The sequence below is a fragment of the Platalea leucorodia genome, assembly GCF_965183815.1.
Source record: "Platalea leucorodia genome assembly, chromosome: 8".
In the NCBI taxonomy this organism is placed as follows: domain Eukaryota; kingdom Metazoa; phylum Chordata; class Aves; order Pelecaniformes; family Threskiornithidae; genus Platalea; species Platalea leucorodia.
Genome location: NC_138830.1, coordinates 46,788,805 through 46,816,515, shown reverse-complemented (window position 1 = coordinate 46,816,515; position 27,711 = coordinate 46,788,805). Strand labels below are relative to the sequence as shown.

At 44.2% G+C, this 27,711-nt stretch overlaps 1 protein-coding gene across 1 annotated transcript in view; it reads left to right on the top strand.

Annotated features, from left to right (window-relative positions):
• Nucleotides 1–27,711, top strand: part of WTIP (WT1 interacting protein) — an 84,964-nt gene that overhangs the window by 30,122 nt on the left and 27,131 nt on the right. Inside the window, exon 2 of the mRNA XM_082320895.1 lies at nucleotides 2,970–3,071. Within this exon, the coding sequence (XP_082177021.1) occupies nucleotides 2,970–3,071 (102 nt within the window). The remainder of the gene's footprint in view (nucleotides 1–2,969; nucleotides 3,072–27,711) is intronic.

Genomic DNA, 27,711 nt, shown 5'->3' with positions numbered 1-27,711 from the left:
AATGAGGCAATAACTTCATTTATCAAAGCAGTTCATGGCTGTCGTAGATTTGTGCTTGAGAGCTCATAGACAGAAGTGCCAGAGAATTACAGACTGTGGATTTCTGCTCCTCTTTGAGTAATATTAAGTGTAAATGGGAAAAGGTAGATCTCTCAGTGTAACCTCGCAGTCAGACAGACTATCAATAGCTGCCAGTCCCGGTACATGGTTGGCATAAAAAGATGGGCAAGAGGGGTGCAGATGGCTGGGGAGCTCTGAAGGGGCTCTCTTCTGGCACCACTGCCAAGAGCGATGGAAAGGTCATACCAAGACCTGACGCTGAAATAACAGATTGCTCATTTCTTGTGTGAGCCCCATGTTCTCTGCTCTGTGTGCAGCCCCTCCTGCCCCAGGGCCAGGAGGGACCAGGGTTATTGCAGTACTTGTGGTATGTGGTGAGACAGAGAGCAGGTTTGTGGATGCTGTGCTGCTGCTGGGAGCAATTGCTGCAGCTGCTGGCTGATGGGATGCCTTTTCTGATCAGTGTCCGCAGTAATCAATAACCATCTTTCATCAGCAGTTAACCATTAACTCATGGCAAATAGCAGACCTTTTTCATAACCTTTGGTTACAAATAAATAAATAGATATAACAGCCTTGGATAAAGCAAGAAATATTCTGAAATTCCCATGTCCTATACCAGAGCTGAGCTAGCCTAAGGACCAGCATTTTCTTAATACTTTGTTTGCAATGAACCGATGGACCTAGCTGGCAGCTAGTTTGTGTCACAGGTTTAGCATGGGACATTGGTATCTGATAATATTATAGTTCCTGCTTCACTGGAACACTGAAATCATATTTACGATTTAAAAAAAAAAACCCTATTATTAATAGATTTATTGTTTTTTAAAATTATTGTTTCATTTGGCAAATGCGCTCATGGTCCAAAACGGCAACATTGTGCTAGGATGCTGAGCTAGCTGAATGAAAGGCTGACTCTCTTCATGATTTGAAATGAGGGAGTTAAAGGTGTAAACACCAAGAAACCCATGATTTATGAAAGATATTTCCATTTCAATATTTGAATATTAGTAGCAGAAGAAGATTTTTTTTTTTCTTCAAATATAATTTTTAACTTGACAGAATCCCATTTAAACCGCTCACACGACACAGCCCATACATAACACAGTGTGTTAATGCTGCACTGAACTGAAACAGCTTGGTTTCAGAAATGAAGTTTAAAATGTGTGTTGAATAGCTTGGGGTGAGGGGGCAGAGATATTCATGGGCACAGTGTTGTCTACGACTGTTTCCTCGCTGATAGCCCAGGTGAAGTCTCAGCTGTATTACTGGGTACTGCTCTCCTGCCAGCTTTACTCATCTCCGTACAGCTGCCTGCCGGGGACAGACAGCATTTCTGTCTCTGGCATGGCAGCTTATGCCAGTTCATATACTGGGAGTGAATAAAAGCAAAACTATGGAAACTGAACTGACACACCCAGTGCTTTGTTAGTGCAAGTTCGTTCTTTCTGCTATTAAAGTTTCTACCAGTTCATAATATGCTAATTTCCCCTGTGAGCAGCTTGCATTTGTATTTTCTGTGTGTTTATGTGTATAAAATGTTCACAGCACAGCAGGGGAGAATTCTGGATTATTAATGCCCAATTCTGTAATTCTCAAGTTCCTAGATTCTTAAGTATATTAGCAGTTTTGTTGATGCTAATGATTAATGCTAAGCTTCTGCACGCATTTGTAGAAATAGGGCCTCAAACAGCACATGGAGCACAGCAGCTTCATTACAGACTTGTATGAGGCAAAAATCTCAATTTTTATTTTCAGTTGTAGCATTTTGAAAAATCACGCAGCCTTGTCTTGAGATGTACAATCAAATAGAGACCAATGGACATCTCAGAAAAATCTAAAATCGGTGGTCCTGTGTATGTGAGAGAAGGACATAAATTCTCTAGCATTTTGTTTCCTCTTCATGGAGATGCAGAAGCAAAGGCATTCTTGAATTCTCTCCCTGCCCTGGTTTGAGTGTAGAGAGGTTATGCATAGAAAGAAATAAATGCAGAGGCAAACGACTCTTAAAGCTGTAACTATGAGGAAAAAGCTTTTTAAAAACAAACAAAAAACCACCCCAAAACCCCTCTTTGTAGAGCTTATTGAAATCACGACCTTTCTGGCGAGTCTGCCATGTGTGGAGCTAACTGCTGACTCTGCCAGTGCTACACTGGCTCTTTGTATTTTGGTCTCACGCGGACTTCATGGGAGTCATCCCCAGCATCACCAAGAGCAGGCTTGGGCAGCAAGGTGAATTTCTGACCCCACTGAGGCAAAACTGCCAGCTGGAATTTTTGCCCTTAGCCCATTAGGAAGGTGAAAGCCTTGCTCTTCTGTTTTGTAAGGTGCCAGGTTATGTTTATGAGGTTACATACTACTATTTATGGAAAGTTAAACAATTATTAAATGTGACTGACAGATGCGTTTTCCCAGTACTCCATGGCTTCCACCATGGACCAATGCTGTTGATGTTGCATTGCTGGAGAGGGACAAAGAGAAGTGTTTTGGTTTTGGACTGAATTGTTTTTTTTATTAGTGATTATTGAATGTAATGTGGTGGAGCACCTAGTTGTGAAGGTCTCACTAAATTACTTCTTGGGAAAAGGAATTATTTCCATGGAGTGTGCAAACTTTCTGTCCTCTCATTGTACCTGCCTCCTTTGGATTTCTGTCTTTAGCCAGCCTCAGTCTCCATGCGTTCAAACACCAGCAGAGGCTTCCCCCCCACCTTTATTTTGGGTTCATTTCCATGCATTTGTTTCACTCAAGCTGCCTGCTGCTGTCTTGGGTACTTGAATCTATTCAGGGCGAGGAGCTCATTGATTTAGGGCCTGATGGGGGTATCATGAGTGTTACAAATCAATGGCCTGGAGCTGTTTTTAGGAGCTGCGGAGGATTCTAACTTTCATTCTCTTTCTGCTTTGTAGGTATTTGTATAAAATGTGGAAAAGGTGTGTATGGAGCGAGCCAGGCTTGCCAAGCAATGGGTAACCTCTATCATACCAACTGCTTCACGTGCTGCTCTTGTGGTAAGTCAGATCTACCGTAGCCTTATTAAGTGGCTTCCTTTTCTAATACATATTCCTGTAGCAACCAGTGTACAAAGTGAGACCTCATCTTGCCTGCTTCCTGAGGCAAAATTCCCATGCAAGACTCCAGCTTCAAAAGTTGTTTTTTATTTGCCATCTGTAAGTGTTCAGTGGTGTTTTCTTAAGCAACAACGCCAAAAAGTAGCATTTGGTTGTTTTAGGGGCTGCGTTTACAAAATGGCTTCAACCTGGCCATTATAAGCGCTACATACTTTAAAATCACTTGTGTTTATGGAACTGTAATATGCATTTATCATTTCTACAGAAAAACGATAAAATTTGTGTAGTCAAAACTGTATTTTCCCTCACTTTCTATTTGCAAATGCAACTCTAGTCAAGCATGTATATTTGTAATTTCTGTATATACATAATGCTCGAAAATTGTTCTCTTATATTTGAATGTGATAAGAACAAATAGAAACTGCGTGTTTCACCTGAAGCTATTACAATATTTTATTTTTGTAGAGGAAAGCTTGCAAGTAAATCACTGTCTCCTCCTTGCTGTTCTTAGGACCTTTTTAGGTTTCTCTTTTAATCTGAACGCATCTGGAAGTGATGCATTTGGTATGTGATTTGGGGAAGTCATGGCTTTGCCGGGGAAACAGGACTTGGAAAATTGAGGGCAGCACTTTCAGAAGTGTTTGCCTCAAGTCAAACATTGTGAACTTAAGTTGGAAACTTCCTCAGTGTCTTGTCTGTAACTGCTGAGAGCTCACAAATTCCCATCAAGTTCAAGGGAAGTATGAAAGCTCAATTTTCAGGAGTCGGGTAACTTTTCTTGATATACCCACACATTTATTTAGGTTCCTAATATATGAAAATATTTGCCTGAATGTTGAAGATCTTGTTGCGATACGTATACACAGCAAAAGATTTACTCTGAGCAGAATATGCCGAGCGTAAATTGTTTATAAAAAGGATTAATGAAGGATTAGAAAAAGAGTAAACGATTATTGGCATAGAACCAAATAAGTTGATAATGAAAAGACCATTGTAAAGTTCACTTGTGAAAGAAGTGTTGTCTTTTCTCCTGAGATTTGTACAGATAAATATTGGTTTAAAGAAACCTACAACCTGGGCATAGAATTTAGTGACCTTTATAAATGACTCTGGACCATTACCAGGTTCTAGAATAAACTCATCTGAAACCTTCAGGGATCGCTCTCAACTTTGCTGAAGTCTGACAGTGAATGAGTAGCTATTTTGTTGGCTCCCAAAGCATCCTGCTTAGCAGAGGATTACAAAATATGATATCGGATAATATCTATCCACTCATTGCCAACATTAACCCAACCTAATTGCATGGGTGAATTCCAGCTTCCTCTCTGGGGCAGGCGTGTTTTTTTTAAGTAGTCAGGATGTATGTTTTCTACCACAGGGGTCTGTACACAGGTCACTCTGTTCCTCAGAAGAATGTATAAGGGCCGAGGAATGTATTTTAACAGCAAAGTACAAACCCAGCTTAGTTATTCAAAAGCACAACAAGCTTTTCTGACTGTCCTGATGTGGTGTGTGTGGCCAGTGTACATCTACCATAGGGCAACTTGAGACATGTCCATTCGGAGTGTAGTTTTGCCCCACCCCACGGTGCCTGTGGAATGTCGTGATTCACACAGCTTTCCGTGAGTCATGCACACGCAGGAGGAAACGGTGCTCCAGGTTGTCTTCTGAGCTTCTCGCTGGACTGCTCGTGGGCTGGAGGGTCCAGCTATCATCCACCAGGATGTTTCGCAAGCCAGAAGGGCTTGGATTTCCTTCTGTCTGCAACCTCTGATACAATCCCATCGAAAGGGGAATGTGTGGGGGCTTTCTTCCGTTAGGCACTGAAAAGGTGGATATGCTGCTAATGTGGCCGAAATGCCTGAGTGCAGGTAAAAAAAACTTGATCAAAGCTTAGGTTCAGCTACATGCAACTGTGAGTCAAAAGCAGAGCTTTTCCTCTCCAGTCAGCTCTGAAATAGTATCAAAATGAGCATAGCTGGAAAGGGGGTGTTGCATTATCTCTTTGGTTTCCCACTTTATTTGGGGCTCTGCGGTCCTTGGCAAAACCAGAGTGATTCAGGACAGCACCAGTAGATCCAGACCTTGGGAATGAGGCATGCAGGTCCCACCTATGGGAATTGCGTCCTGGAGTGTGCTGCTGAAAAGGCTTTACAGGACCTCTTGTACAAGCAACCAAACACAAACTTCTCTCAGTATTGCAGTTTATGAACAGGGAGTTCATTTTACCTTCAGTGTGATGTTGGTGGGACCCAGGTGAGAATGCTGTGCTTTGGTGCCCGCCTTTAAAGAGATGAGGAAAAACTGGAGAGAGTCCGAAAGGAGTTACATAGATGATTAAAGGCTGGAGGAAAGCTAATCGTGAGGGCCCAGTGTATTTTGGGTATCAGAAATAACAGGAGGGACATGTGGCTGGAGCTCATAAATACTTTTACCAGAAAACAGCATTAGAAAGTGGTCTCATATGTACTAGAGACAAACGCAAGAGAGATCTTTTCTGGAGGCTGAAATTACACAATTCAAATAGGAAATCAAAGACAGTTTTTATACGATGAGGATGATTAACTGCTGGAATGAAATAGCAAGAGAAGCGGCACATTCTCTGTTCTTCTTTGTTTTCAAATTAAGACTGAATGTCCCTTTGGAAGTGTTTTAAGTTGAGCCAAGCTTTTAGATTCAATACATAGGTAACTGGGTGATCATTAATGACCTTTGTTAGGCAAGAGGTCACAGCACACGGAGTAACGCTCCTTCTGAGCCTTTGACAGGAGAGTGGAGAAGTACGTTAGTACTCTGCCTAAAATAGTTCCTATGCACTAGTTCCTATGTATACTTGGAAATCTGAGATAGAGTAAGAGCGTGAGCTTGCCTTTCTTTTTTTCCTAAGTAACAAGAATGATCCAAACTCTCCTGCAGCAGTTACCAGTCTTATTTTCAATATAATGAATCTAGAAGTACAAGGCAGTAACTGAAGAAGAAAAATTCTGTACCTGAAGACATCTGATTTAGATAAGGGACCAATATTTAACCAGCTACAATTAAAAAATTAAAAACAAAAAATATTTCAAACCCTTGGGAAAAGTTGTGGTTTGGAGACCACTCAGGCTGAAACGTGATAATGAGTGATGGAGCCTCCAAGGGCCTTTTTTCAGCACTCGGCAGTGAGTATTTTCAGCTCAGTGAAGTGCAGTTCTGCAGAGAAGTGGGGAGAGACCGTCAGTAGGAAAGTCTGCCTGAGTCAGAGTCCTTTCTTAGGCACTTCTTTGAGTTTAACTTTGGTTTCAGTGCCAAGTGCCATCTGTCAGGGTGCCCTGGTTGAAACGGGGAGCACGTGGCAGAATGGGCCATCCTGTGCCTTCCAGGGAGCATACAGCGCTTGCCCCAGTGCTGTCCCTTTCCACTCCCACTGTCGTATATCACACTATTGATGGAGGGTTTGTGTTGCTTGTAATTAAGAGGAAAACCTAAAGTACGGTCGCAGGTGCAGGCGCCTCTAAGGGGACTCCAGCCTTGCTAGCGTAGAAGTGTGAGGATGCAAGGATGGATTCTCAGGGCTCTTCTGCAGTGGTGGTGGTTGGCTCTTGAGAACATGAACACAGAAAGACAAGGAAATATTTCAGAGATACAGTAAATAAACAGAAGATTTCTGTCCCCTTTAGACATTTTGGTAAAATGCTCAGATGGTAAATATCTTCATTGTCTTTCTAGGTTCTGGCAACTTTGGGATAAAACTCAGTAATATATTGATTCAGAGTTGTACAGGATCTCCTCAAAAAAAGGAAATCTTGCCAGTGAACTGAAGTCAGAAGAAGAATGGAAAGGAAAAGTAAATGTCCTACCTAGCAGGCATATTTTATGTTTTAAAATAAAATGCTGCATTTCTGCCTCTCTAACATGTTCAGTGGGCTTTGGATAGTTGAGCCTTGCTCCCATAACTGAGCAAGTTCAGCATCTCAGAACTTTGCTCTGTCAGTTAATTTTTGTTATGTCTCTGTGTAAACCCCTATTGCCTTCTGCAAAAAGCCATGCTCCCCAGATAGCTTTTTTTGGAGGTCAGATTATTCTCTTCAGGTAATGTAAAAGCCAAAGCGATCTGGTTTCCTTGGGATAAAATAGTTCAATGTAGATCTTTATCCACAGTCTCTTAGAGGAAACAACTGAAGCTTGTTAGGATGGTTTTTAAATGTAGGTTCAAATGCTCTCTCAGCCCTAACACCAGTGGAATCTCTTTTAGGCCTTGATTCAGCAAAACACTTTAACATATTTAAGCACATGTCTTATTACTCATGTGTAAGCATGCTTTGCTGAATCTTAAGTAACCGAGATTAATTCAGGCAACAACATACACTGTCCCTTCTGTTAAGTGTAAAATTTTAGTTTTGGCAGGAGTTCAGTTGCAGATTTTGCTTATGGAAGACAAGAGCTGAAAAATGTCTGCCTGAAAAGCTCATCATCTAATTCCTCTTGGTAGTATTTTAGAGCATGACAGGATTTCCTGAAGAATAATTGCAATAGTGCCAGATCGCTTGTGTGCTCTAAGTGCCGGTGATCGGTTGCGGGAATTAATGGGCTCTATTTAATACTCATTACAGAAGATAACTTATCAGGTGCCTCCAGTTTGCAGATCATAATGCCATCCACAGCATCGTTTCAGGCTGAAAATTTTAATCCAGTGGCAATGATTGTAGAAACTGCAGTAAGATATATCTTTACAATGAGGAATACTGGTTTGTTATTTGTTACTCTGAGGGTGTAGGAGATGGGCAGGGAATGAGCTTTGCAGAGCTAAGTGTCTGAAGTTTCTGTACTCTCAAAGCTGAGATGTATTTCACCATAAAAACCAGGGACACGTTCTGCTCTCTTACATGAAGGCAAACGTTTGAGCGTGCCATTCATCTTTAACTTGCGCTTTTGCCACTGGTTTTAAGGCACAGGAAATCACCACAAGATCAATCAGAAGCCTAAAGCAAACTGTATAATCCCAAAGGTATGCAGCTCGTTTCTTACCTGGTAGCTATCGATCAGGCTGGAGCACTCGCGGGGGTTTCGTACAGCAGTTTGATTTTAAGGGACAGCTCATAAAGGTATCGCAGTTCAGTTGATTACTGGCACTGCTGCTGCTGCCTCAGCACCAGCCTTTGTCCAGACTTCGCAGGCTCATTGCTACAAGCCTCTAAGAGAAGGATCGTGGCGAGGGCTGGACAGCACTGCCGTTTTAAAAGGCCCAAGTGGGGCAGCTGTAAGTATCGTTACCCTGAAGGTAGAAAGAGCAGTTCTGAATTAGCCCGTGCCCTCCAACTGATGTGAAAGGGACGCAACCTGCCTTTTGGCTCGTATTAAGTCTCGGAGGCAACAGCTCCATTCTGACTGAGGCCGCTCAGTGCTACTGTACGTAGATGTCTATTAATGGGAGGTTGCTCATGTCCCAGCTTGTAGGGAGAAGTTCCTTGCGACACTGGAAATGCTTTTGCGTATTTGCTGCCCTGGGTTGAACCTTTGTTTGCTCTTGGTGGTAGTAAGGCACAGAACATCTTAAAGGAGCTGTGTCCCATCAGTGTATATTTATCAGCAGTTGGTGAGTTTTTAAAATACCCAAATTCCCAGTGGAAGGTTCATTTTCAATTCATATTTGTTCTGTCCCCACAGCATATTTATAAGTTTGGCATGAGTCACTGCATCCAAATTGCACACTGCCAGTACTTGCTTTGTAGCCTTAAATTAAATTCTCTGTGAATGTGATCTTTGTGTAGACTAAAACAAAATTCAGTGTCAAATCTATGAGCTCTACACTGCTTGTCCACCAATGTTAAGAGTTGGTGATCACAGCGGTACAAATATGTGTGTGTGTGTGTGTCAGTGGCTTTTAACTCTTAAGTGCCTTGTGGCTGACCTTCGGGTGGTTCAGCTGCAGGTTCAGTATTTGTTCATCTGACTGCCACCACTTTGTGCGACTATTTTGAGCACCAAGGAAACATGGCAAGAACACTTAAGGGAGAGGAGCTAATGAGTATTGCTGCGAGGGGTGCATTGCTGTGCAGTGAAAGTCTGCTGGGTAGCTCATGGCCTTGCACACTTTTCCCTGCCATTTTCTAACCACATACTGTCGGACCGGAGCAGACTGGAATTTTGGGATTTTTGGTCTGTAATCCTGCCAGAGCCATTGGCTAATACCTGGTGCTCAGGGGAAGACAAGCCGGCGGGTGATTCAGTGCTGTGCATGTGGGAACATTCCTCCCTGACCCCCATGGCCTGGAGCATGAGAGCTGGATGCCCTCAACTTGCATAACTGCGATTGTTACTCATCCCCGACTCAGACCCTGCGTTCGGATTGAATTCATGGCCACCTGAATGTTTGGTGGTTTCCAAGCCATAACTGGAGCTGGCAGTAGGTCCTGACGCACTGTGTGTGGGGCAGTTACTTTGAGGTGTGATTCACAGGAAAAGCCAAGCACTTTGGAGAGGTGCGAGTTTGGTTAGGAACGAGGACCGAAGGATCTGCTCTATGTGCTGCTAAGACTGTGGTTTGCGTAGACGTGTAGCTGAGATAACTCACAGCATTGCTGCAGGAGCGGAGAATTTTGCCTGAGTCATTCTGAGTCTTTGGGATAAGTTACAGCCTGTGCTTAGCCCCGTGCTTTCTGTTTTAACACCTATCAAGACAGATAGTTAAAAGCTATTTCAGGTATGTCTGCAACTGCAGTCCCAGACGAACCCATTAATGCAAAATTCATGGAAAGGGAGGTGCTCGCTGTAAAAAGAGGCAGTTGGATGGTAGAGATGACAGCTGGCTTCAGACGGTTCAGGTTCACCTTGTGCAAGACCGAACCATGAATGAGTCTCAGCAAAGGAATGTAATCTTGTCTTCTGGTAATTAAAAGTCAAACTTGGATACCAGCCCATGTAAGAGCCCAAGTACCTTCGGGTACCGATTGGTAGAAAAATGTTTCCTTTATCTTGATCCATAGTTAGTCTGATAATATTCCAGGCTTTACAAAAACAAAAAAGAGAGGATGGGAAAAGGGTAATCAGAAATATTTGAGATGCAACTGACACAGCAAACTCTCCTTTATTTAGAATGTATTTAGTTGGTTTTCATATTTTAGGAGGTATTTAGTAGTTTCTCTGCATTGCTCTCTGTTGTCCCAGCTAGCTCTGGTGCAGCAGGGCACTGATCTGTGTGCTTGACTTAAGATAAATACACCAGTCCATTGACTGTGCCCCTTCTACAGATGATACTAGTAGATGTTACGTTACAAAAGGTTTTCAATTCTGTGACTAATTTAAATTAAGTTAGTTCAACTCTAGGAGAGAACCTGTTTTTAAGGGTGGCTCATCCGATTGGCCCAGTCTTGGGCCTTACTTCCATGAGGACATCTCAGATGCTTAAAGATGCATGCGCTTAAAGTTTTGGGGGGGGGGAGGTGTCTTAATACAGAGTATCGCTCTTCTCTGAGGGCTGCCTTAGCAGCTAGCGTTGGTAGGTCTGGAGGCTGAACCCCAGGGAAAGGTGGTGTTGACAGGTAGCTAGCTGACAGAGAAACGGAAAACATTTCCATTCCCTATTTCTGATTATCAGAGGGCATGCGATGAATAGTTGGCTGGTGGTTTGTCTCCTTGTTTCCTTGAAAGGTAGTAATTGCGTTCTGCTATTAATTATTGCAGCATGAAATGCATGGCTTTTGATGGTTATTTTAATTGGTGGGGGTTGCCTGGCAACTAATGATGGAAACTTTTCTCTGTGTTGATTGACTGACCATAGATGTATTCCTCCCACAATATTTTTGTATTCATAATGTGGAACCAATCACTGACAGCACCTGTGATCCTTTCAGGGGTTGGAAAACACATAAAGTACAAAAAAATATACTCTAATTAACAAGGTTTCTGCCTCTGTTTTTTTATTTCTCTGTAAAAGCCACAGAGAACCTAATCACTTCCTTGCGTACTTTTGTGTGTTTGGAATGCCACCTATTGTTTAGTGCAACGAGATTTGCTAAAATTTTCCTGTTTCCTTATCAGCATCTATTATCTGCAGGTCTGGATTGTCTTAGTCTGAAACCCCCATCTCTTCTGTGTTTTTTTTGTCTTTCCCTTCTACTCTTTTTTTCTCCCCTTTCTTGCCTTCCCTCCGCCCAGTTAAAATGTTTTCTTGGAACATATCTCAGTTTCTCCAAAAGAAAAGATTCCCTTGGGCTGCTGTTGAGTTCATCTCGCAAAGGGGAAGAAATCCAGATAATCCAGAACAGAGCGCAGGCAAGTCACTGACATTATCAACAGATGTTTCTGTTTCCTGTTTCCAGGTTCTGTAATTTTTAAGTATTACCTGAAAACAAAGGGGAAAACAGGTGGAAGGAAAAAAGTGAAGAAGAAAATTAATTAAAGGCGATACACACAGTTGGCTTCCTGTAATTTTAATGACCTAAGTTTCTGTTATGTGTTGTCCCTATATATTTTGCAAAGTGCCTAATCAATGCTTTAGTGATGTACTTGATCCTTTACTCATCTGAAAACTAGACCTCAGAATGCCATAGCTCTCTGAAATAATTTCTAATTTAATATAGATCATCACTTCTTCAACAATAAATGAACTCTGCCTCCACACATGCCAGTTAATCCATTTTGTCCTTCATCACTTCAGCACCCAATAACTCAGTTCTTCCTCCCACAACCAACCGATCATTTATTTTCCGGTGCCTGGCTCAGTAAATTTGGTCCTCACACACAAACCCGTCCACGTACACAAGCATGTCCATGCTCATGTGTTCAGCCTCCCCTCTAAACGTGTCACCTGGATACTTTCCTATCATTAGACTGAATCTCTGTCTTTTCCTTTGTCCTACCCTTTGGGTGTGTGGACCTCTCCATTACTGCTCTGGACTGACCCAACGCGTGGTCTGTGGGCCACCATTGCCTCATTGTTCTCCCGGTGTGCTGGAAGGATTGAACTTCAGTTTTTGTCTCTGATGCATCTTCTGTGAAGAAGAGAAGGCCAGCTTTCCATCTCCCTTGACTTTTTCTTCTTCCTGCCTATGTTCGCTGTGGCATGTGCCTGTTCTACTACTGAAGAATTCAGACTTTATTGTTATTTCTGCGTGGGCATCTTCTGTTCTTCATTTCAAATGAGCACAATGGATTTCTTTACTAAAGATCTTAACTGCATGTCAGTGCCTTTTTCTCCAGAAAATAGTGAGCTTGCCCCCTTGCCCTTGGCACTGTTTGAAATCTTACTGTACCCTGGTCATGTCCCATTTTGACTTGTTATCCATATCTTAAGCTTTTCCCGGGTCCCTGAGTTCCCAGGGTTTAAAGACTCCAGACTGCTGGCAACTCATCATCCCCTTACCAAGGAGGCAAGATGATACCGCTTTGCAGCCGTGGAAACTTCAGTCTGTCCTTCCTCCTTTTCCAAACTTCCCGTGTACTTCTACAACGGAATAATTTTCTGTTCTTATTCCGGTTACCCGTTATCCTGCTTTCTCCAGTCTTTGACTTCTGGCTGTCCCTTCCTCTGGTGACTCTGCAGCGCAGTGGCAAGACCTCTCCTCTCCCCTCTTGCCAGGCCACACGCCCACCTCTCACTCCTGCCCCACAAGTCCTGCCTCACGCGGACAGGAGCTCTTAGCAAAGGATGCTGTGGAGTGGAAATCTGTTTTTGCCGCTTCTGTTATCTTCATCCTCATGTGCTGTCTAACAAAAGGAGTCCCTTGTTTTGCACCTCATCCGTGCCTCCTATCCAGGCTAGGTTACTAACTCGTCCTTAACAGTAATTCTTGTTTACTGCTTATTTCAAGGGATAGATGTCTGTATGTCCTGAAAGCTCATTGATGTTCCACACCAGAAGGCAGCCTGGGTTTTATCTTACAAATTCATTTTACAGATCAAAGATTTCCACTGTGACTCTTCACCTTCAGGATGCTTTCACTTCTTGCAGGTCTAGAAAAGCTGTTTCCCATAAGAATCTTGCCATGTACAAAACAAAATAAAAGATCTTTTTTTGGTAAAGTTTGTCTTCACGTTTATAAAATAAACAGTGGCAGCGAACTTTAGCATTCTGTCTTTCAAGGTTTCTTCTGGCAGAGGGTATTGGCAAACGACAGACAAAAAATTCTTAGCTGAGAGGATTGATAGGTTGGTGGTCACGAAGGGGTAAATTGGCCCTGTGAGTCGGAGGACAGGGTTTTACTCCACTTGCTGTGGGCTTCCTTGTCTTCGGCAGATCACTGAGCCGGTCTGGCGTTGCCCATGTGGGGGTCATTCTTCTCACCTACCTCACATGGGTGATACTGTTCCGATTTCATTAAGGCTCTGCAATTATTTGGAGATCCTGAGGGTGAAGTAGTGGAGAAGTGTGAAACTTCTTAAATAATTAAATGATTATTGTTATATCACAAATAGATGCATTTGCTGGAGGAAATGCAGTGTCTGGCAGCCAAGCTATACAGCTGCTGCGGGATGCTACTGAAAATAATTGCTTGCTCAAATAATGCGTAGTTACAGTTTATGGAGGACCATTTTGAGGATTATATATCATTAAATACACGGACTAATGTAAGATTTTAAAAAGACTACTTTCCCAGCACCACTCCCCAGAGCCCTTAGTGCCTGGGCCACATGAATAACGTTCCCATTCCTCTGTCCAAGCTGAACGTTGTGTTTTTAATTTATTTTAAGTATCTGAGGAATGCTGTCTCCAGTATTTACAGGACTCTAAATCGGATGTGAGACACAAATGCACCAGAGAAGATTATCAGAGAAACGGGTTTGGCGCAAAGCCTACATAAACGACCGTAATTTTTTTTCTCATTTAAATGACGGGACTCGGGAGGATTGGCTGATGATAGCTGCAGTGGGCTGTCCTTGGGCACCAAGGAAAGTGCTTCGGTGTGACCCCTGGTATTTGACATGAGGTGAATGTTTTGCTTGGTCATAAACTTACTGTTACAGAACGACCAGCTTGGTTCTGGTAAACGGGTCACTTTCCAGAGTTTTTTACCAGCAGTGGATGTTTTCCTCCTATCCTTGGACTTTTCAGGAATTTTTAGCTTGGTTTTAACCCAGGTAGGGAAGAGCTCTTGTTCCCAACCACTCTTCTCTGCCTTTCTCCCTCGAAACACAGCACAGGAAGAAACTTAAGTAAATTTGATCTCAGCCAGAAAGCACTTTTTTCCTCTTCCAATAAATATCTCATTTCCTGAAAATCCTGCCTTTGACCAGAACTTCTACTGGGACTTTTTAGATTTATCATCACTCATGGCTAAATCCAGTTTCAGTTAGTGTCAAAGTATTCTTGACTTTGTGGAGAGAGGCACGAGCTGTTAGCTGGGCAGCAGGAGCCTGCTCCCATCACACCGACATTAATGATGTGCCCTAGGTGAGCCTGTTCCCTGTACTTGTATAAAAAGTAGGTAATTTTGCAATATAGCTTTGATTATGAACACCATGCCAGAAATAGTAAGGAATTATTTAATGGTTTTACTGAGAAACTCCTAGTATTTTACCAGCGTGAAACCTGTATGTGGGTGCCCTGCATTGAACTGACACAAATCAAAATAGGAGATCTTCATGCTTGCAAACTCAATCCCACAGTCTTGAATTAGGTACAGTAAATACTTTCTAAAAACAAACCTGAAGCAAAACCCTGCCACGGCCTCCTTGATGGCCAACGTCCAGTCCGTACTCAGTACTCCTCCAGTTATAGGATTATTGACTCCATTTGGCAGTTCCCAGGACCACTATCTGATTGAGCGCAGGCAGCGTGCTTTGGCAGCCAGCAGAGATAATGCGATACGCTGGAGTGTCGGTGCGTGTCTGGAAATGGGTGCTGGGCTGCAGAGGATGAAAGCAGTCTGGCTGGGGCTGGTACCCGATATGCAGACACTCTGCTGTCCCTTAAACAGTCGCCTTCTCTTGATGATCTGCCCTCTCATGAGAGCTTACCAGCTCTCCTGGCTCAATGTTCAAATAAATTAATAAGAGTTATTTTCTTAAAGTGGTGGAAAAAGCAGTAGTGTAATAACTTTGGGTGTAGTCCTGTGTTCCTTGCCTGCCCCAAACATCCTAGCAGGCTCAGGGTGTGCAAGGAGGTGTTCCTCAGGGAACAGCCTTGAGTGTTTGCTGGATACTTGGTCCTCTCACTCCTCTTATGGATGTTTAGTACTTGAGGAACAGGTCCGTGTCCTGTGGTCCTGGGCTGGTATAACCTCCTACCATCATTTTGGGGTAGCGGGGGCTCAGGTGCTTCAGCATTTCACCCACAACATTGCTGTTCCTGGGTGATGAAATGACCATCCTGCAAGCTGAAATGCCAAAGAGCGTTCCAGTCTCTCTGTGCTATGTCCCACAAAGCCGAGTGGCGGGTGAAGGATGTAGCTCAGTATGTTTGCGTTTAAGTTTTAGTTTGTGACATGACTAGAGAGACGTGAAAGCCTACTGGAGGCGGTAGGTGTTGCTTACTCTCTAAAAGCATCTTCTGCCGAGTGGTTTTGCAAGCACTCCTGTTAGGAGCGCAGTTTGGGAGGAGTGCTTCAGCACAGGAGGGTGCAGGGGAGGCTGCTGACAGAGTCACGGCCTTAGATGGGGTCCAGACCCCATAGGAAACTCAGTTGTTAGCGAGGTAACTGGGGGCCTTGCAAAGTCATTCCCAGAGTCCCCTGTGAGTCCTTGCCGCCTTGTGGTGTTAGGGGCGGGCTCGTGAAAACAGGTTTCAAGTCCCACAGATACCCTCCCTTTCATCGGCCTGTCCATCCTATGGAGTGCAGGTGGCACAGAGGCGTCGGGTGCTTGGCGAGGGGTTCCCTCGCTGCTTTGTGCGCTGTCCCGCTCCTTTCTGTCTTCGCAAGCTCTCTTTATAGATGCAAAATCCCCTGTATTCCTTCCCTTCCCTGTTCAGGGCCCCGTATAACCTCATCCTCACTGCTGTATCTGCTGTTCTTGCTTCTCCCCCGGTGACTCAGCTGGTCAGTCCCTAGCACTGGCATCCCCTGCCTGCTCCCGCAGCCTGCCTGTGTTTGGGAAGGGGCTCCCACCTCCTCTCTGCCCAGCTGCCCTGCCTTCCTCTGGCAGGGACTCTGCTTCCAGCAGTGCTCTCTGCTCGGGATGCCTCCTTAGGCTTGCTTCTTTCTCCTTCTCTTCCCCAGCCACCAAGCTGGTTTTTCTTGCCTAAAACCATCAAAACTCTTCGTTTGCTATGCTCCTGTGAACTTGCACGGTGTTTGGAACAGTCATAATAAAAGCGAATGATGAGCTAGGCAAAAAATAGGCAAAGAAACGGAGGAGAGAAGCTTTTAAAGTATCTCCTGTAAGAAGAAATAAAATCGGCAGTGGCTGCTGGCTTCTGACAGCACAGGTGACTCGACTGGTGTGGGTGACTTACGGTGCCAGTGTCCATGCAGAATACGACAGCTGATACCTGCCAGCTCTTTTAATTGTACCTGTGCAGAGTGGAAGGCATCTGATTTAACGCATATTTAAAAGCAGGAATGGATTTAGCAATCATTTTTGATTGCTGGCTGCTGTGTCTCAATGGTTGTCTATCAATGTATTTTAAAACACAAGTGTGGTATGTCCTAATATTAAATTGGATATGGTTGTAGAACTTCAATCACTTAACTCAGCTGGCTGCCTGGGTACTCTGCACTGTCACTCTTCCAGCTGCGTTCCATGCAAAATTTTTCCTGGAAATAATGCAACTAACTTATTCGAGTGAGTCAGTGGATTACCGACCTTAGGAACCACAGCAGTGTAAATTCAGACCTATGGAAACAATTTGCTAAGTCAGCATTAACAACCCAGTGGTCTCTAGAGCAGCGGTCTCCAAAGTAGGTGCATGCACCCTAGAGGGTGCTCAAGATGATCCATTGGGGTGAGCGAAGAAAATACTTCAGTACTACATGTATATAATGTATAAATAAATAAATATACATGTATTTGGGGGGAGGGTGCTGAAAACATTTTTTACTGATAGGGGAGCATGATCAAAAAAGTTTGGAGACCGCTGTTCTAGAGGAAGAAAGCCTAAAGAATACACAGCCACCGGGAGTTGTTTTGCTGTTTCCACAAGTTATTTGACAAAGGAGAACGTATATGCTTAGGGGAATGAGGGTGGAAATCATCTACTTAAGCTCTTAAGAAGGCATGTAGGTGAGAGCTAGAGATCATGTTTTCTAAGCCTTGTTTTTGAACAGATGTTATTTTTTATTACCCTGGTTAAATTCTAGTAGCAAATCATGCCTGTTGTTACAACCGTTCTTTCTCAGGCAGTGCTGCATGAGGTTGGTTCAAGTAAAGTGGCCAGCGACTAATATCTCAGAAGTACTGTGGTGTTTAGATGATGATGGCGAAGATAATTTGGTATTACACATAGAAATGGTACGGCACAGATACCGGCAGATGGAGGCATACAGTATCTGCACATTGAAAGCTTGGGGAGGTTCCAGTTAAATATGTGTAAAGGGGAAAGTCGTCCTTTATCAGTGAATTTCTGCAGCTGATTCTGTACAGTTTTGAATTATTAACTTTGGGGTTTACAGCAGCCAATGCATTTGGTGTTTGTGGTTTGCTGTGTAGCCGCTTTTTCGTATTTGCTGTATAGCTGCTTTTTCACCTAGCCCAAATGTTGGGCTAGTGAACAGGATATGTGAAAACAGAAAACGAAGGGAAGATCAAAAGAAGGAATAACCAAGTTTGATATGAGCATGGCTGAAGGCAGAGGTTTTCATTGTCTTAGTCACCACTGGCTGTAGTGGCGAGCTGATGTCTCATGCTGGGTAGGGAAGAGAGGAAGGAAGCGGATTTAGTGGAAAATTGATTGCATCTACTTGGGCTCTTTCCAGCTGAATCCTGAGTTAAGTACATTCATCCTGAACTAATCGTTGGGGAGAATTGGCTGAAATCTCATATACTTCTTAAAAGGAAAGCTAAGCATTAAAGGAACAATATCCTTATTGTACCTGAGCGCCGAAAGAAGTGAGTGTGCTATCAGGAGTCCTACCTATTCAGCTGTCTGTCTTGGAAGTTGCTTGTGGTTTTAGTTCTGATGTGGCCTCGTGCAGGAAGCTGTGATCAGTCCACCGCAAAACATCAAGGACAGGACATTTTGGAGGGCTGATTTCTGATTATATTTTGAATTGGCTGAGCAAGCCCCCATTAATTTCAGTATTTCAGTACAACTATAATTTCCAGTTTTATTTACAGCAAAGTATACTGGAGTAGTGTCTAAAACACATATCTAACATCCTAGCAAGGTTTTGTTTGAAGTTATGCAGAATAAATCTGAAGTAACATTATTAACATCAGTATAATTGTTCACCAGCATGAACAGGAGAAGAGTTGTCTCTCTGTGCAGTTCTTTCAAACTTACTGCTAAATAATCTAAACCCAAAGAATGTGCTTCAGAACTGGCAGAATGTTTTAATACTTTGCCATCCTGAGAATATTTAGATTTTTTTTCTCACTATGTACTAACCTTTCTAAGCTTTCTTTGCACTTGTGGTCCCGAGGACCGTTCCCCTGACGCATTCTTCTATCACCGCATGAAGAAAAAAAGTTTTAGCTGTTGTTCAAGATGCCATCTCTAGGCACGGTGGATCTCAACAATCTCACTTTATTGCGAAGATTTCTCTCAAGGGAATGAGAATTGAGCACTGTGAGCTTGATTTCACAAACACGTGGGTGCCATTCGTGTTGGCTGCTGAACACTTTCTGGATGTGACTCAAATTGAGCACTGCTGGTGTGTTTAGGTTCAGCAGCAGCACCCTTTGATGCTGCTCACACTGAGGTGCTGACACATACGATGCTGTTGGGAGGAAGAAAGTAAACTGTTCCTGTGCAAATCCATTCTTGTTTTTCTGAGACAACGCAGAAGATAGTTTAGGGAAATTGCTCATCTCCCTTGAGGCTCTCTTGCATGTTGCCACAGGATTGGGCTATGTCCACTCTTTTTGTTCAACATACTTTTATGTATGAAGTATTAAGAGAAGGTGATGCTGCAGCTCACTCTGTGCAGATGACATTAAGCAATCTGACTTGCCGTTCCAGCTCTTCATCAGATTTGTGATCATCTGCTTCAGAGCCAGGCTAAGCCATGATTTTTAGTTGAGGCTGAACTTGAATGAAGAAGAGAATAATGACTTGCAAGAAAGAACGTGGTAGCAATGGTGAGGGGTCTGCAGTGCCCTCAGTTCAAGAAGTTTACCTAACTTTTTCTAGTTAAGTTTGTCAAGTGGAGTCTCTGGTGGGTTCTTGCCCTGCTCTGAATGTCCAGATGGCAGTAGGGAGCAAACTTTCCCCCCCGCCCTTTTCCTTCTTCCTTTAGTCTTACTGGAATACAGTGGCTTCTTCTTTTGGATGTATTTTCATAGAAATTATCTCCACTGTGTATTATAGCGGTTCACTCCTCATGAAGGCTGCTCATTAACTTCAGGCAGTGCAGAACTTGGTGGCTTGGTCACATCTCCTGCGGAGAGCTCACACACAGAGTGTGAACTTTTTGAGTCAGGGACTATCAGTTCTACTTACACGTGTCCACTTCTGTGTTGTGCAACGAGGACCTGAGCAGAGTCTCAAAAAAACACTAGATAAAAATACCAGTTGTGCCTGTGACCTGTCATCCCATTCACTTCCAGGTGCAGTTGAAGACTGAAGTTTCAGGCTTTGACTTACAAAGCTCTTCTCTAGTCTGGTGGTAATGACTGTAGAAGCTGCTTTACTCTTTAGGATGCAACAGAAGCTTGAGAGCAGCAGAGGTTTAAAACAAACAAAAGAGAACACTTCATACAATGCATAATGAAATTGTGGAAGTCATTGCCATAGGGACAGCATGGAAGCCAAAAGTAAAAATGATCTCATAGAGGAATTAGACAAATTAAAGACGGATTGGTCCAGCGAGGCTATTAAACATAATAGTTATGATGCAACCTGTGGTGCAGGAAGGCCTTAAGTGCTGGCTGCTGGAAGCTGAGAGGTTATTCTTGGGAACATATCAGCCTGTGTGAGCCCTGTTTCTAGTGCTCTTTCCCATTGAGCTTCCACTCTTGGCCAGAGCTAGAGACAGGATACCGTGCTAGATGGATCCATGTTGCTGCCATTATGGTGGTTCTTACTGGAGCTTGAATGAAAACCACCCACCATGTTGCATGGGTAGCAGCCAGCAAGGCTGCTCGGGAAGGTTGTGTCCTGCAGAGTCAGGAAGACTTGGGCTGGAATAGGCTGCAGTTTGTTGGTGGATTTATGTTGCCGTAGAATGGGCTGACCCTGGGATAGTGTGATAAGACAAGTACTCTTTTAAGTCCTGGCTTACAGGCAGCAGCTGGAAAAGTGGAATTCCTTGCTGATAACAAGCAGGGTCTGTGATGGAACCATGAAAGCTTCCCACAGTGGAAGCCACCTTCAGGGACGAGCTGTGCCGCCTTCCCTCCCAGCTTGCTGAGTGGTGGGGAGGCCTCTCGTGGTTTTTACCCAGTGGTCTGTGCTGCTTTGCCCTTGGTCTTCACTTTTTTTTTTTTTTTGCATTTGTAAACCCAGCCCTGGGAAAAAAAAAAAAAACTTAATTCAAGTACATTTGGAGCTTTATTTTACATTTCCCTGTTACTGTGTCTGCTTGCTAGCTTAATAAGAAATATATTTTAAGATATATGTTAATATATAGGCCCAAAATAGCTACTAGATCAATGCAGGCTGTTGTATTTCTGTTTTTAAATATATGCTTGGCTTATGTTTTTATGAACTCCTTTTCAACATAAGTTCTTCTGTTGGAGCTCCATGGAAATATTTTATGCCTTAACCCTGAAATTGATGGGTGGTATGGGATAGAATAAATACATAAGTGGGAAAGAAAGGAAACATCTGCCAATTTTAACTTTCGCAAATTATATGGAAGCTTGAAAGTATCTGCTAAGTTTATAATACAGTCTGCACAGGAACGCTTTGCCCGAGTACCAGAGGTCAGAGATCTTCTTGTCCCTGCAGCATTCAGTAACCTTTTCGTTAAATAACCTGACCGAAGAGTAGGAGGAGAGAGAAAGGAAGAGAGAATTCCACACTAGAGTAAACATGGCATGGAGATTATGGATACCGTGCCAAGAAAGGTGGGGTTTTCCAGCAAGGTAACAAAAGATATTAGCTATCTATCTACATAATCCTGCTGGAGACTGACAGTGTAAGTCACGCAGCTAGGTTGGGGCAGAAATGTACCCTCTGTGTCCTCTCCCCCCCATCTGGGGCTTGCTGGCTTTGGTGGTGGCGAATGATGCAGAGTGGTCAGAGCAAGACACCTTACCTGCCTCAGTGCAGAACTGCGAGGTTTCTTGGCAGCAAAGGCCTGCTTTATGGATAGAAAGGTGTTTCCTTCAGTGCCATAGCTGACACGAGGCAAAATCCTAGGGAAGATAATGAAGTTTTTCATTTTGACATCATGGCAGGTTAAGGTAAACTGCAGAGGAGAGTCTAGAGTTTACCCTGGGCTACAAACATGTCAAAATGATAAACTGCCTTGTTTTCATCTGGATTTTACCACACGTTAGTGAGTGCATAGCAAAGACAGACTTCTTTCTGGCGAAGATAGTACCTCGGGGCAGGTCTACAGCTTCTATAAATGGCGATGAATTCAGTGATGCTGTCACAGCTTACACCAGCTGCAAATTCAGCTTAGCGTAGTCCTCTGCGGTGGGAGGTGTGTGGTACTAGCACGTCCCTGCGGCAGGAGCTGGCACGCTGCGCCCGCACTGGAGAGGTGGCACGGCGCAGAGAGCGGCGCGGGGCCTGGATAACAGCCCAGAAATGGAAATGATAATTGCGTTATACACGAGCGTACGTCGTGAGAGTCCAAGTGAGAGCTGGGCGACGGTAATCGGGAGGAAAAATAGTTAACTGCCGTCTGCCTCTCCAGGACAGATCAACTTGAAATAGAGAGTGAGAATGAATACTGACTTTGTAGCCACAGTTAATTTGCACTGAAAGGCTCTTTTTTAGTGCACAAATATGAATTAGTATGGAACTTAAACTATGGAGGAATATTCAATTAAGAGTTTAAAAATAGTTTATTTTAAATGATAATTTAAATTATAATTTTAAACAATTTTTATGCTTTCCCTGCATCGATATTTTTAAAAAGTAAATCTCCTGATCTCTTAAAAGTGTTCACTCGTATCTTGCTATGTCTTCCTACCTGATGATATTTGATTAGAATTTGTTCACAGACGCTGAATACTCTTTCCTGAAAGAATCCATGTAAAGGGAGAAAACAATACACATCCTGTACTCCACCTTCATAGGCCTCTAGCATACGATGCCACCTTTTGTTTGCAAGAGTTTAAATTTCAAATAAAATCCCAGCATTCTTTTGAAAAAAAGGAAAGGGCCTCTCCCCTGCTTAGATTGTCAAATCCCAGACTAGCCCGGAATTGAATAGGCCAAGTCAGTGACCTCAGGCAGAAAGAATGTTGGTTATTTACGTAGGGCTTCTGCTATTTTAGCAGCAAACCTTTTCTTCTGAAAGGACAATGTATACTGTTTTGTGTTTATGGCCAAGTAAAAAGCTTGTACATTTGAGATTTGCATCGTAAATAGCCTCATAACTCAATATACAGCATCCTCAAAAATAGCGGTGCAAGGCTCTGTTTTGTCTTAGCCGGCGCAGGTCTTTTAGAGGCTTTTACAAAAGTTCTCTGAGAAACCGTCCTAAAGATTCAGCTGCTTATGTGTTTGCTTTGGTGGCTTTTTTTCCCCCCGGAGTTTTGCTTTTTTTCAAAAACTAAAATTACACGTGGTTTCTTTACGAGCTATCAGGCCAGCGCTCAAAATATTTTGATGCATCTCAAGCTAAGCTGTGCCTGCAACTTGAAACCAGGAGAATGTGCGAGTGTGCGTTTAATTCACACACCGAGCATTTTTCCTGAAATAATGGAAGATCTTTACAGGCATTCTGGCCTGGTAGATGAGCCTGCAATTCCAAATGGTTTTTAAAGTGTGCCTTTCTCAATAGATCGTAACCATGAGGAGCTATTGTGTAAGTAAAGCACACATTTAGGATCCAATCCTGCATTCCTTAAAGTCAATGGGAGTCTGAGCGTGAAAGGAATGCAGGATTGGGTCCTGAAACAGGGGAGCAAAATTGTGTGCCAGATTGCTTTGAAAAGAAGAATACAGCACATCCACAGTAGCCACTTTTTAGTGTTTCAGATTTCAAACGGCTGGAGTCTGTGAAAAGTGGCTTCTGCCAACATGCAGTATCTTCTATTCAAAGGAATTTGGCATTGATTTTTTTTTTTTCTATCTTAAAAACCCTGAAAGCCCTAGAAATTCACCCCTCCTTTCACAAAGCCTGAGCAAGTGAGCATTGTGAGGAGGGGAGGGGGCAGCGGTGGGGGTTTCTCCGAGGCCAGGGGCTGGGGCAGCGCAGCTCTGCTCCTCGCAGCCCCTTCCAGCCGCCGAGACCCTGTGCAGCCCCGCCACCCAGAGCTTGTGCTCACCTTGCCTGGTGGCTTTGGGCGAGGGCCCTGGAGGAGACAGAGGAGAAAAATTTAATTAACTGTTATTCAGGGGCTAAAGCAGCCTCGGTGCTCCCCGTTCTCACGGTGCTCCCCATTCTCAAGCGGGTGGAGTGACAGAAACCCCATCTAAAGAAAATATCTGTGCAGATAGGCAGTCCTAAACCAGAGAGGGGGATGGAGAACTGCGGGCCCAAACTCACATGTCAATAAAGGAGAAAGGGTAACAAATAAAGAAAAAGTATTGGAAGCTTTTGTTTTCTTTTGACACATCTTTAATTCCTGGGCAGGCGAACCTCTTCTACCAAGTGAAAGAAAACATCTCCTGGGTGCAATTCTGCATCAGTTTTATCTTGAGATGACTGGGTAGAGGAGGTAGCAGAGGTGGGTTGTTATTACTTAATGTTTTCAGTGATTTATTCCATGTTTGTAAAACTTGGTATTTCTCTTAAGTTTCCGCTCCTGGAATCATCTGGTGACTTAAAGTTTAGCTTCCACTTTTCAGAAATAGTAGTTGTCCAGCCTGGGGGTTTGCGGAGAACAGATTGGTTTCTGGATGTTTCATTTGCCCTTCAACTTTTGAGTTATTTGGTCCCAGTTTCTCAGTCATTCCAACGTGTACTTAGAGAGCACACAGGCGCTCTTCAGAGGGCAGCTCGCACCTTGCACGGCACGAAGAGCTGCAGCATCTGTGCCAGAGTTCAGTTTAAGGCTGTGGACGGTGGTTCCCATCGTGGTGCCCTGTGCTGTCATGACGGTGTCCGCAGGCATACGGGAGATCACTTGGGCACCGACCACCCCTGCTTGGGCTCGGTGATGGGCCCTGCCGCAGCCCGTGGGTGGCACGTGGGGTGTAAAAGTGCGTCTGGGTGCTGTCTGCATTTGGGAGCGTGGGCAGCCCCTGGATGGCCACCGCAGACTGGCTCTGAATCAGAGCAGCCCCAGACCTATGCCAGGGGCTTTTGCAAAGCAAAATTACCAGGTTTGGCCTGGTAAAGTTTATGTTTCCCCTGAGCAATGATGGAGGCTGTGGCTGCAGGCGCACAGCGGGCATGGAGAGACATTTGCTCAGCCCAGGCCACCTTGTGTCTAGTTTCACTTGCACAGGGCTTTGGGGCAATACATGGGAATTTTCCTTCCCTATTGTGCTAGCTGGGAAATATTTGGGCAAATGTTGCGTATTAATCCTGTGTGTATGTTTACATGTCGCTTTACTCTGAACGCTTTCAGAGACTGTCACTTAAGGTGCTAACATGAGACCGGTAACGATGCTGGTGTCACATCAGGCACTGCAGAGATGGTGTCTGAAGCAGTTAACAAGCAATTAGGTCCATGTTTAACATCACTAACTAAAACAGATACGCACAGTCCTTAGGTCAGTCAGGCATGAAGAGCCAGGGGCTGCCATGCTCAGAAAGCTGTGCGAGTCGTGGACCAAAGCTTTCAGAGTGCAGAGGTTCTCACCGAGTGTCCTGTTCAGCCTTAGAACTGACAATTCGTAAAATAAGAAGTAAGGGGAAGAAATCCCAATGAAAGAAGCAATGTGATATGCTTTTTTTTCCTCCAGAAAGAGCGGTTAAAGATGGATGCTGTGTATTTGCGTTGCTGCTGTGAGACAAGCCAGGAGCTCGTGGTGCCCCTTTCCCAGCAGGAGCAGCGCGTGGCCATGCCGAGGGCTTGAGCGAGCCCCCGCCGCGGCGGCGGGGCAGCCGCAGCCATCCCGCCCGGTCCTGCCGCAGCCTGCACCTTGCTCGCTGCCTGCACGGGGGCTCCCGGGGGGCCGTGCCCCCGTGGGAGAAGGGGCAGCAGAGCCGAGGTCTGTGCTTGTGTGTGGTCAGACCTACCCAGGCATGTCCCCAGCCAACAGGAGTGGCAGGTACTTGAATAATATTCCACGGCGATAGCTTTGGCTGTTCGGGCTTTTAATTAGCACTGCTTTAACAAATTTCTTATCTTTAGCAGCGATACCTACAGCTGAACTTCTCGGTTGCACTCCACACGGGGAGGTTTTAATTACATTTTCTGACTAAAATACAGTCCTCTTAGTCCTCCTCCGTTAGAAGTAACAAGGACATTATTAGTCATCTTGCACTTTGTTCCCTCTAATGCTGAAACTTTCCAGCATGAAGTTACGAGAAGAGGCACACATATCATGAGAATATCACAAGAGAGATTATGGTGGCGAGGAGGTACGCTGGTGTATATTTTTCAGCACGCTGGTAGTCTCGGGGCCACGCCAGGCGTTATCTGGGAGGCGAGGCTGGGGCTGCAGCATTCCCATTATGTCAAAGGCGAGCTGTTTGTTTTTAAGTAGCGTCAGGCACTGAGACAATGCAGGCTTCTCACATGAACTTGCTTACACTACAATGCTAGTAAATCATGATTATTACCCAACAGTTGTGTGTTTTTAATCATCAAAGTACTTAAAATATTATAATAATGCTTGGCACTTCTCAACTTCAAAGCACGCAGCAAACAGTAATTAGGTCTAATAACCATGCTGTGACAGTGAGACATTGCTATCTCTTGTCTTACAAAGGGGAGGGGGGATATTAGCCCCCGACGCGGTTGCATCATCCCATCTGAGACTGGAGATCTACCACTGACGGCTGCGACTTGATAAACTCACCTCCCTATGGGCAAATACCCACTGCCAGCAGCGGCAGGGAGGGCTTTGAAGATGCTTTCCGGGCTAGTGGGGAGGGGGCAGGACATTTTCAGCGCTCTTTCGGAGCACCTCCTCAAGACCGTAAAACCCGGTCTGATTCACATTTTGTTCCGTGAGGGCCTGGAGCAGCTTCTGAAACAGCGTTGGAAAAAGTTTCACCCCGTCTTGGCTTCGTGGCTGGTGTGTTTTCACCACCCAGCGAAGTGTTGTGGAGACTGGAGAGAATAGTTGTGGACAGCCTGTGTCAACTGCGGGTCATTTTTCCTTTTGCAAGCCAAATCTTTGAGTTGAGTCCTTTGCTAAAGCAGCAGCTCTCCCGTTCCTTCCTTTTAGTTTGCAACACATAGGGGAGAAAAATTGTGCAGGAAGTAATTGATAGATACATTTAAATACCAGAGACTCATAAACTGGTTAAATGTGAAAACTGATTTTTTTAGAGCTGATTCTGATTTGATTTTATATATTTTTTAAAAGTTCCAAAAGCCTGCTTTCTTTTGGATGTTTTTCATGTTGGTTGCAAACACCAGTTGTGATCATTCCTTGGGACAGAGCAATTCCTAGCTTGCATTTTATTAACGGCTAGATTATCTACATGAAACTTCGCACTCTTTGCTGGAGGATTTGCGAGGTCTCTGCCTCCCACCTGAGGTGGTGGAACCCCCTTGTCCTGGCACTGGCTACCCCTCAGGTGTGTGGGTATCAGTCAAGAAATGTAAAAGTTATTTGCAACAAGCATTTGTTGTCACCGTGAGCACATAAGCTCTGTCTTGTACAGTAAAACAAGGCTCTAAAGAGCACTCAGGGAAAAAAGGGCTTCCCTATGAGAGCCAGCGTTACGTGCCTGCATGCGGGCTGCAAGCTGGGTGGCTTAGGCTCTGTGCCGTAGTCCCCCCGCGCCTTCCTGGCCGACCTGCTGCTCTTCTGGTCGGGTGTGAAACAGAGCCTCTTCCTCGCTACTGTTGAAAACTGGTCTGACGGGGCGGACGTGCCAAGGTGGGTATCCAGCAGGAGGAGGAAAGAAGCAGGGTGTTTGTGAAACCCCGTGCTTCTGAACTCTGCGCTAGGCTGCTCATTATAACTGCTCATTATAATAATAATGAGCTATCGGCAAGTTGCATCAAGTTGTGTCAGAAACTCTTGACTTTTGTTTCAGTATTATGAAAGCAAATAGTAACCCAGGCTTGGCTATACTTGGTCATTCAAAGGAAAGCCAAGCAGCAGGTTCTGTGTACCAGTGGGCAGGATGACATTACGTTGTCTAGCTGGCCAGGCGTTTGACAGAGCTGGCTAAAGCAACCTTAGTTTTTTTTAACTGGTAATTTCTGCCTGATTAACAATGGTAGGTTACAGCTACACAGAACAGGCTGGTGCTGTGCAGGCCCCCGAGTTATTCCAGGACCTTGAGAGGTGAAACCGCCTTGTCCAGCG